Raw genomic sequence first — 9,988 nt, 5'->3', positions numbered from 1 at the left:
AATCACCATTTAATGTTAAAATCAAATGAAAAAAATTCAATGTTTCCCATTTTTTAATTTTTCCACACTAAAACTAAATAAATAAACATAAAATGTTAAAAAAAAACTAATTTTAAATTTCGCACCATCCATACTCTTTACATTTCACCTCATCGTTCCATTGGAAACTCACCACATCGTCAAAGTGTTGAATTTCATAATGTCACTTGCAAACCCAGTTTGACAGCTCACAAAAAAGTTTGGTTTGCACGTGTATACATTCTAATGTTATTGCTTTAGGTGACGAAACAAAATAAAACGCAGCAATTTTTACGGTAAAAAAAAGACGACAAAGAAAAATTGATTGAAAATGGGTCGCCAAAAATTGGGTAAGAATTTTTTTCCAAACATTTTACTGTAAAAAGTGTAATTCAATGTGATTTGTTTGTTTAGGCATTGGTTTGAGTAAAGAGGAGCGTATGTTGATGGTGATCGGTGAGATAATTCAAGAATTGATCCAAGCGCATGAAAAACAAAAAAATGTTGATTTAAATCGTATGAAATCGCGAATATCATCGAAATATGGTTTGGACACATCGCCACGTCTAGTCGATATTATTGCTGCGGTGCCAACCGAAGCTAAGCATTTTTTGTTGCCAAAATTGCGTGCCAAGCCAATTCGAACGGCAAGCGGTATAGCGGTCGTCGCTGTTATGTGCAAACCACATCGGTGTCCACACATCAATATGACAGGAAATATTTGCGTCTATTGTCCCGGCGGTAAGTACTCATGCTTGTTCTAATTTGTGCCACATATATTTAGTGCGATATGTTTTTCAATCAACAGGTCCAGACAGTGATTTTGAATATTCAACACAAAGTTATACGGGCTATGAGCCGACAAGTATGCGTGCGATTCGTGCACGATACCATCCATTTTTACAGACAAGACATCGAGTGGAACAGCTACAACAGCTCGGTCATTCCGTCGATAAAGTGGAATTCATTGTGATGGGCGGCACATTTATGTGTTTATCAGAAGAGTACCGTGACTATTTTATTCGAAATTTGCACGATGCACTGTCGGGACATTCGAGTTCAAGTGTGGCTGAAGCGGTCAAATACTCGGAGAAATCACGAACCAAATGCATTGGCATCACAATCGAAACTCGACCCGATTATTGTTTGAAACGGCACATTTCTGATATGCTTTCGTATGGATGCACACGATTGGAGGTTGGCGTTCAGTCGGTTTATGAAGATGTTGCACGAGACACAAATCGAGGCCATACCGTTCGAGCGGTTTGTGAAAGTTTTCACTTTTCAAAGGATGCCGGCTTTAAAATTGTCGCACATATGATGCCAGATTTACCGAATGTGGACTTTGAACGGGATATTGAACAGTTTATTGTGAGTATCAAGAATTGTTGGAATTTTTTATGAATTTAAATATTGAATTTTCTGCTTTTTTACAGGAATTCTTTGAAAATCCCGCATTCCGTGCGGACGGCCTTAAAATCTATCCAACACTTGTAATTCGAGGCACCGGTCTGTATGAACTTTGGAAAACTGGCCGATACAAGAGTTATCCACCATCACAATTGATTGATTTGGTGGCAAAAATTTTGGCATTAGTGCCGCCATGGACCAGAGTCTATCGAGTGCAACGTGATATTCCAATGCCATTGGTCAGTTCGGGTGTTGAACATGGAAATTTGAGAGAGTTAGCTTTGGCACGAATGAAAGACTTGGGCACTGACTGCCGTGACGTTCGAACACGTAAGTTAATTGGACCTTAATATGTATTTTTTTTTATTTGTCAAAGTTGTTGTTGTTATTGTCACGAATCAAATTAAACCATTCTCCTTCAAAATTTTTCAGGTGAAGTTGGTATAGTTGAAATCCACAGTAAAGTGCGTCCGTATCAAATTGAATTGATTCGTCGTGACTACGTTGGAAATGGTGGTTGGGAAACATTTTTATCCTACGAAGATCCGGAACAAGACATTTTGGTTGGATTGCTTCGATTGCGAAAATGTTCGTCCGAAACATTTCGACCGGAACTTAAGGGTCGATGTTCCATCGTTCGCGAGTTGCACGTTTATGGTTCGGTCGTACCAGTCAATGCTAGAGACCCAACTAAATTCCAACATCAAGTGAGTTTTCTTTTAATTTATTGGAGCATAATCAAAAACAGCAAGCTAAATAATAAAATTTGATGTTTCCAGGGTTTCGGTATGCTATTAATGGAAGAAGCAGAACGAATTTCTCGTGAAGAGCACGGTAGCACTAAATTGGCTGTAATCTCTGGTGTTGGTACTCGAAATTATTATCGTAAAATGGGATATGAACTGGATGGTCCATACATGTCAAAATCAATTTAAGTAAAAATAAGAAAACGTTTTGTTTCTGAATTTGAAATCACTTTCTATTTCAAATTTATATAATATGTACTTTTTTTTGCTTAACTATCTACACATTTTAGATACAAAATATGAATATTTATATAAATAAAAATATGTTCTATTAATTTTTTCGGTCTTATTTTGATTTTTAAATAATAAAAAAAATGTCCATGAGAAAAAAATGTATTCAACATAAAAACATTTGTGTGTGAGATGCGACTTGTGATCGGATTTCTGTTGTCAACGGTGATGTCGTTGATTTGATTTAGTATTTTGCCTATTTATTTCTATACAATTTTTTGTGATGAGCCAAAGACGCAGAAAACTACCCATCCGATAGTATTTATGAGGGCTGCCGTACTAAATACAGCAGACCAACTTTGTGTCAATTCTAAAATATGACCGGCCAAGTATACACCCAAAAAACCTGGAAGTAAAATATTTTTTATCAATTCAAAAAATTTTTAGACGGGTTTGAAATCTTTTGTAAAATTATATGATATCTTTTTTGTAAAATTTTGTTTTGTTTTTTTTCTTGAAAAATTTTGATTTTTGAATTTTTAAATATTTTTCCTAATTTAATTTTTTTTTTTTTAATAAAAATTTGGTTGTTTTTTCCAATAATTGAAATTAATATTAATAATGATTTTAAACCTTTCTCTTTTAAAAAATGTATTTTTTTTAATTATTTCTATTTTTTTTAACTAAATTAAATTGAAGAATTTTGATACGAAATTGCAATGTAAAAAATTGACATGGAATTAACAAAATTCAATTTCCAATAATGAATATAATATTTTGAAGTTTTACATATAATTCAGAATTTATCTTTTGTAATGCATTTGTCGTCAATAAAAGAGATAATAATTTCCAATAAAATTGTTCAAATTACCTGGAATGGCCCCGAATGTATTCATCAAACCAAAAACTGAGCCGGAATGTGTGGGAGCGATGTCTTGTGGTGTAACAATCACAGCACTACTATGAAACCCCGATGCGCCTAATCAAATAAACAAATCAGTAAATGCCATTATTTGTGGAAAATTTCAATTAAACTCATATCAGTGAATCGATTCTATCAATTGTTGAAACCAAATCGATCGCTTATTTCGAGTTCAATTAAAGCACACACAAAATGATGGAAAATGAAATGGAAAGAACGACGTGTTAAATTGTAAAAAAAACTGATATATACTCAATATGGCCTATGTGATATAATAAAGCCATTCATGCTATTTACAAGTAAACTGTTAAATATTTGACATCATCGTTCCTTCGCAAAGTTCTAATTTCTAAACAAATGAATTAAATAAAAATAGCAAAATAGATTTTTAAAAAAGTACCGATCACAAAAGTCATGCATGTGAGTGCTGTGTGAAAACTCTTTGTTCGGCACATAATAAGGAGAGCAATATTTTGGAACATGAAACAGCAGCTTTGTAGAATTTTTCGCACTCTCGTCACCGGCCAATCGCGTGCTATTAGATAATCGGTTATATATTTGCCTAAAAATGTGCATGGCGGCAGCGCCAACCATGGAACCATATTCACAACCCAACCCTGGAAACACATAAACAGATGTTAATACCTTTTATTGGTGTAAAAATGAAACAAAGACGGTCTTCAACTTGCTTGAAGAGTAAAAAACGTGAAAAATAGACAAACTACAAAAAAATGTTAATCATGGTTAGACTAAATGGAGTTTTTTTTTTGAACATAGTCAGCAAAAAACCATAATAACATACCTTTGCTTGTGGAAAACCTTCATGAAAGTACGTTGGTAGCCATGAAAGTAGTACAAAGAAGCAATTATTTTGGCATGCGTGTGCAATGACCATGGCCCAGAATGCCGATCTTCGAAACAGAAGTAGCCATGGTACCGAATCATTTGCACCAACATTTGTTGTGCACAATCGACTTGGTATCGATAGATTGATAATTCGATTTCGATCCGATGACATTGTATAAAATCGCATCATCAACGCCCATACAATGCCCAAAAATCCAATTATCCGAAAGGCCATCTGCCATCCAAAATAGTCTAATATAAATGATCCTAGGATGCCGGTCAACAGTGTACCAAGCGCCGAACCCGACGTTAACATGCTAAAGAAACTAGAACGCTCACTTGAATTTAAATACTGAAATAAAAATAAAGGTCCTCCTTTTAATAAAAATCAATTCACCACAGAAAAAAATACGTGCTCAATACCTGACTAGTGATGCTGATCATGCTGGGAAAATGAACACCTTGTAAGGCGCCATTCAATATTCTTATTGTCACTATAAATGGAATGGTGTAATACCATTGTCGCGGTGTTAGCACAAGCAGTTCTGGCATCCAAAATGTGATTAATGACCAACCAATTGCCGCTACAAATATTACGCGTTGGCCACCCATTCGATCGCTAAAGTATCCACCCAAAACCTGACGATGGAAGAAACATATTTTTGGGTATAATTTTTTCAGTGTAAATTCGAGATTTTCTTTTGATATTACCTGTGTAATGGTGTAGCCCCAAAAGAATGAGCTCAATACGGTTCCCGATTCCGTTTTGCTCCATCGAAATTCGCTAGAGACAGCTGGCAGTAATAAAGGAACCGATGTTCGTGTCGCGTACAGCATACACGTTCCCATCAACAATGTCATGAACCACAGCCGCTTTTCATGCCTGAAAAAGTCAAGAAAATTAATTTTCGTTACAAGAGTTTCATAAAAGCATCAACATTCACAGGTGGACTGGTTGACTGGTTTCAACTAATTTGAATTAAAAACACATAAAAACCTTGTCCAAATGCTGATGTCATCGTTGGGATCTCGTAACAATGAATATTTGAGTTTTTCGTCCATTCTTGTTTGGTTGCCAGGAACTTGTATGTTCTTTATGTATTGCTGTCAATTCTAGGCCTATTATGTCAATTCGTCGACATTATCTTATAATTTTCTACTTTCTATTTATTACAATTATTTGTTCTTTTTAAATTCGTATAAAGAAAATGTGGAGTTTTTTCGTTTGGTGGAGCTACGTTTACATTTTGAATGTCCACGTTCAATGTAATGTTGCGTCGACGATACAGAGAAAATAGAATGTTCGTCTCGATTAAACACACATATTGAAATACACTGGAAACAATTACGAACGATTTGCGTATGGAACCAAATGAATTATCAGATTTAGTTCGTCTTCGATGCGAAGATAAACAGATGTTACTTGCGTTATTGTTTGATTTAATACATTGATCGTGCAAGTGTATGCGATTATTTTTATTATTTTATTGGCACACACAATACGGAGACAGAGAGAGAGAGTGAAAAAAATGCCAACAAGTACTGATAAACAATTCAGACTCGGTGTCTGTCAGTGCAACAAACTTCAACTCACCACCATACAATGAAACGTCAACGTGTCAGCTGTGCGTGGTGAAATTCGGGCTAAATGACTGGTGAATTTTGGGCTAGCGTTTGAAATTTGAATTATTTTAACACACACAAAATGAGTTAAGTTGGAAAGAAATATAGAGTGTTTGGATAATAATAAGATGATTTTAACCGCACTTTGATCAACTTTGCCTCTAAGATATAGTCTTGAGCCGTTTTCTGAAAGGAAAAATAATTTCAAACTTTTTCCCGTTGAAAATGAAGTGAGCATTTGATTGGGAACTTGAAAAATGCTCTATTTTCTCCACAAATTTCGGATTTTTATTTAAGCAGAGCACTTGATTTTTATGAATTAGGCAACAGTTTATCGGAAAAGTACCAATTTCTCGTAAAAATATTTCTTTATAACACTTGAAATCCCACTAAGTTTCAAATTCGTCATAATTTAAGTGTTTTCGTTTAGAAATGTGATCAAAACGAAATGAAAAAAAAAATTAGTGGCCCATTACGGGATCGAACCGTAGACCTTCGCGTTATTAGCACGACGCTCTAACCAACTGAGCTAATGGGCCGTTAAAATTCAAACGACATATGACGAAAGCGAGATCTATGATAAGAAATTAAAAATTGATGGAACTCTGTAGATTATTTCAGAACTATGACATAATTTAACAGCAATACAATGAAAATATAACAATTTTAAAATTTTGATGGAATTTTGGCATAAAAATAAATGTTTCAATAGATTTTCTTGATTTTTGCGTCATAAAAAGATTCGCCGTGAAATGTTCAGATTGAAAAAATGAATAAATAGCAAATGACCAAATTGAGTACTTCGATTTCCGATTTCAATGAAGGCAACGTTAAATTTTTGATGCGAATTCGTTCGCGCGTTGCATAGGCCGTTCGATATTTTTGTGTTGTCGGAATATTTTAACTCATCTGTTAGGACAAACTTGAATATATTCCAAACACGAATCCATTTATTGAACGTAAATATTGAAGATTTAACAAACGCCTCCGGACAAAATAAGATTGCACAACTTTGCAACATTATATGCATTGACACAAGTTTATTTAAAAGAGATTTTTGTTTGATTCTTTTGATGAAATTTCAAATGTTCAACACTCAACAAAATCTCCTCAGGCGTAAATATGTGAAATTTCAAGTTCGAGTTCGAGTTATCAGCGGTTGAATCCGCCTTCGTCTCATTTATGTTAGTCGGCCAATTCGATTTCATCGGCCCATTAGCTCAGTTGGTTAGAGCGTCGTGCTAATAACGCGAAGGTCTACGGTTCGATCCCGTAATGGGCCACTATTTTTTTCATTTCGTTTTGATCACATTTCTCGATGAACACGACAAATAGTCAAAAACTGTTCCATTTTTTTTTTAATGGAAATTTTGAAATATTTCGAGATTTGTCCTTTCACGATCTTTACGTTATTAGCGCAATGTAATCAACTGAACTGATCGGAGCAATGAGAGGATGTGAAGACTTCAAGTCTCTTCCAGCTGTCATTTCCTCCCATTGGATCGGAGTAAATTCGCCGATCTCTTTACCTTGTTCTTAGATGGTTACCTGCGGCAATAGAATGTTTGAAATTGCAAAGACATGCTGCTTCAGCTCTTAAAAACAAAAAGTGCTAGTTAGTCATCTGTGTTGGTAGTCTATACGGGATAGAACCGATAAACAGTGATATTTGTATATTTCAAACAATAATTAAATAAGAAAGCATTACAACCGGCGTTATGTTATGTATTTTTCTTTTCTAAATGTTTTGTCATCAATTATTATGTATCGATATTTTCGGAAGTCGTTTGGCTCACGAACTCTTCCTACGAAATTTTCTTTGGCAATGTTCAGAAGGACGTCTGGAACAGGTTCAATGGCAGCTAATTCCGATAATTGTTTAACATATTCTTTCCAATCTTCTATCGAAAGTGTCTCTTTTTCAAAAATGTGCACATCTTCCATCATTTCTGTTTTTGTTGGCAATTTCTTCGCACCCGGTAAGAATTTCATCGCGAATCGAACCTAAATCAATCATAACACCGTTTAGTTTCATTCTCAAAAATAATTCATAATCATGTTTGCATAGTTTACTTGAAAATCGAACATATAAGCATTTGTGAAAAGCCTTGGTGTGCCAATAAAAGCCATTGTTGGATGTTTCGCATTGAAGATTTGCTTATATAATGGCTGAATTAATTTCTTCTCAATATAAACACCAGAGTCGACACTTAAAAATGGAAATGAAAGATTGTAACCTAGAATGACAAAAATTATGGTAAATACGTACAAGAGTATGAAAATGGAAAAATGTCAACCTGTTGCGAAGAACACCACATCAAATGTTTCATGGGATCCATCGATAAATTCAGCGCCAGTTGAAGTGAAACGTGTCACATCATCTTTTAGTATCACATTGGATGAGTATAGACTTTGACGTTCCTTGCGAGCTTCCGCTGTTTCATTGACAATTTTATGCCGGCTGAATGTTAAGCGGTTTACGACTTTTGACAACTGAGCCACTAAATCAGTTCCACTTGGTCCTGGACCGATGACAAGAACATTTGTATCTATGATTTTGAGGCGAACAATTGTGAATATCATTTGAACCCAAAAAGGAACATAGTTTTTGAAAACCATATTTTAAAATCTTACTGCGAAATGGTTCCGGTTTGCGATAATCATGACTGTGAATTATTTTCCCCTTAAATTCATCGGCACCATCAATATTTGGAATAAATGGCTTTGATTGTTGGCCGCTGCAGACGAAAACAACATCATAGACTATCGTTTCGAATGTATTTTTCTGTAAATTTTTCACAAGAACTTCCCATTTATCATTTTCGATCGGAAGCACACGAACGACCAAATGACTCAATTTGATTACTTTTCCCAATTCGAAATGGTTTGCATATGAATGGAGATATTTCAGTACGTCTGTTTGTGGTGGGAAAGGTGTTGTATTTGTTGGATAAGAAAAGTTGGAAAAAGTCATCACTTGGTAGGGCGTATTTGTTCTAGTGTAATAAATAAAACAAAAGTCAGATTTCAGTTGTCTACATGTGTTAATATCAAGTACATTTGTTTGGTAATTTGAATAGATTGACAGGCACAGAATCAATTAACATGATAGTGAAATAGTATATTGCCGGACAAACAGTGTTTCTCAAAATTGATGTGTTTACATGGCTAAAAATTGTTTGTATATTTTTTGTGAAATACCTTAGTCCTTGGTACATGGGCGAGTGAATTGGATTACCGTATTTATCTTTGCCGATTTCATCAGTATAATACCACACTCCACCGATCTCTTCACTTTGTTCGTAGACGGTTACTTCATGACCTTCGGCAAGACAGTGTTTGGCGCTACAAAGACCTGCTGGTCCCGCTCCAATAACAGCTACATTCAAAACGATTCTATTCCCATTGTTGGTAGAAGCTGCAACGATTTGAATTACAGCAAATACAAGCAACAGCCCGACAAAAATCTGCGAATTTTTTTTTCGTTCGATTAGATTAGAGATATGATAAAAAGCCACATATTTGCACACGTCACATATAGTACATTCAAGCATAAGCTCACGTGAGTATACACATATCAATTGCAATAACACACAACAGATTGACGTAAGCAAGTATATGGCTTTTCAGTAAAATAAATCTTATTCATTTAATTAAAATTAAATCTCTTTTTATTGTATAAAATTATGGTGATTTACGTGTATTTTAATTGAAAGAAGTATGAAACTTTTATTTTGTTTTTCAACATTAATACACTTTAGTGCTTTCGAAATACGTATATGAGTATTTTTGATACCAATTAAGTGTATCAATGTTGAAAAACAAAATAAAACTTTCATACTTTTTTCAATTCTCTTTTTATCACTAAAAATTTAGAAAAAGAAAGTAAAAGAAACAAACTGTAACAAGAAAATTCATTTATAGATGTGATTCGAATGAATGCCAAAAATTAACTAATCATATCGCCAACATCGTTCGTTGTAATTTATCTCATACTAAATACAATTATACATTACGGACTCAATCGGATAGGTCACAGTGATAGTATTATCTTATAGCTTTATTCAATATATAATATATACAATATAAGGGATTTGGGTTTCAGTTGTATATGAAACTTACACGTGGATGACACATATATGAGATTGGAGACTTTTTTATGCGAGTCTCGCTAATCAGCGCCATCATACCT

General features: G+C 34.5%; 3 protein-coding genes and 2 non-coding genes across 5 annotated transcripts; 2 read left to right on the top strand and 3 right to left on the bottom strand.

Moving 5' to 3' along the window:
- The first annotated feature begins 230 nt into the window (after positions 1 to 230).
- On the top strand, positions 231 to 2,462 carry LOC116340397 (elongator complex protein 3). Its single transcript, XM_031766874.1, has 6 exons — positions 231 to 368; positions 433 to 759; positions 827 to 1,389; positions 1,455 to 1,758; positions 1,861 to 2,135; positions 2,208 to 2,462. Exons 1-6 carry the CDS (start codon positions 350 to 352, stop codon positions 2,361 to 2,363), a joined length of 1,644 nt encoding a protein of 547 aa, XP_031622734.1. The 5' UTR covers positions 231 to 349; the 3' UTR covers positions 2,364 to 2,462.
- A 29-nt stretch (positions 2,463 to 2,491) lies between these two features.
- Positions 2,492 to 5,724, bottom strand: LOC116340398 (solute carrier family 17 member 9). The gene is made up of 7 exons (XM_031766875.1): positions 5,171 to 5,724; positions 4,885 to 5,056; positions 4,597 to 4,812; positions 4,130 to 4,525; positions 3,728 to 3,944; positions 3,277 to 3,384; positions 2,492 to 2,811 (listed from the first exon to the last, which is right to left on the bottom strand). Exons 1-7 carry the CDS (start codon positions 5,233 to 5,235, stop codon positions 2,672 to 2,674), a joined length of 1,314 nt encoding a protein of 437 aa, XP_031622735.1. The 5' UTR covers positions 5,236 to 5,724; the 3' UTR covers positions 2,492 to 2,671.
- Positions 5,725 to 6,261: 537 nt separating this feature from the next.
- Trnai-aau lies at positions 6,262 to 6,335 on the bottom strand. The gene has a single exon. It is a non-coding gene; the product is annotated as a tRNA-Ile (tRNA).
- Positions 6,336 to 7,005: 670 nt separating this feature from the next.
- Trnai-aau lies at positions 7,006 to 7,079 on the top strand. Its single transcript has one exon. It is a non-coding gene; the product is annotated as a tRNA-Ile (tRNA).
- Positions 7,080 to 7,421: 342 nt separating this feature from the next.
- On the bottom strand, positions 7,422 to 9,738 carry LOC116340395 (senecionine N-oxygenase-like). Its single transcript, XM_031766871.1, has 6 exons — positions 9,697 to 9,738; positions 8,998 to 9,263; positions 8,431 to 8,792; positions 8,094 to 8,345; positions 7,870 to 8,033; positions 7,422 to 7,800 (listed from the first exon to the last, which is right to left on the bottom strand). The coding sequence occupies exons 1-6, from the start codon at positions 9,712 to 9,714 to the stop codon at positions 7,513 to 7,515; spliced, it is 1,350 nt and encodes a 449-aa protein (XP_031622731.1). The 5' UTR covers positions 9,715 to 9,738; the 3' UTR covers positions 7,422 to 7,512.
- Between the last annotated feature and the right edge of the window lie 250 nt (positions 9,739 to 9,988).

The sequence above is a fragment of the Contarinia nasturtii genome, unplaced genomic scaffold, assembly GCF_009176525.2.
Source record: "Contarinia nasturtii isolate CC-2019 unplaced genomic scaffold, AAFC_CNas_1.1 Cnas_scaffold_676, whole genome shotgun sequence".
Lineage (NCBI taxonomy): Eukaryota > Metazoa > Arthropoda > Insecta > Diptera > Cecidomyiidae > Contarinia > Contarinia nasturtii.
Note: the sequence above shows the minus strand (reverse complement) of the source record. Positions and strands in the feature narration are given on the sequence as shown.

Excerpts from the sequence above, each read along its gene's own strand:
- LOC116340397 (XM_031766874.1), top strand. Across the intron at positions 1,759-1,860 it reads CTGCCGTGACGTTCGAACAC|GTGAAGTTGGTATAGTTGAA; the intron begins GTAAGTTAATTG and ends AAAATTTTTCAG. Across the intron at positions 2,136-2,207 it reads CAACTAAATTCCAACATCAA|GGTTTCGGTATGCTATTAAT; the intron begins GTGAGTTTTCTT and ends TGATGTTTCCAG.
- LOC116340398 (XM_031766875.1), bottom strand. The coding sequence starts at position 5,235 with ATGGACGAAAAACTCAAATATTCATTGTTACGAGATCCCAACGATGAC. Across the intron at positions 5,057-5,170 it reads GACATCAGCATTTGGACAAG|GCATGAAAAGCGGCTGTGGT; the intron begins GTTTTTATGTGT and ends TGACTTTTTCAG. Across the intron at positions 3,945-4,129 it reads AAGGTTTTCCACAAGCAAAG|GGTTGGGTTGTGAATATGGT; the intron begins GTATGTTATTAT and ends ATGTGTTTCCAG.
- LOC116340395 (XM_031766871.1), bottom strand. Across the intron at positions 8,034-8,093 it reads TGTGGTGTTCTTCGCAACAG|GTTACAATCTTTCATTTCCA; the intron begins GTTGACATTTTT and ends TTGTCATTCTAG. Across the intron at positions 7,801-7,869 it reads CTTATATGTTCGATTTTCAA|GTTCGATTCGCGATGAAATT; the intron begins GTAAACTATGCA and ends TGATTGATTTAG.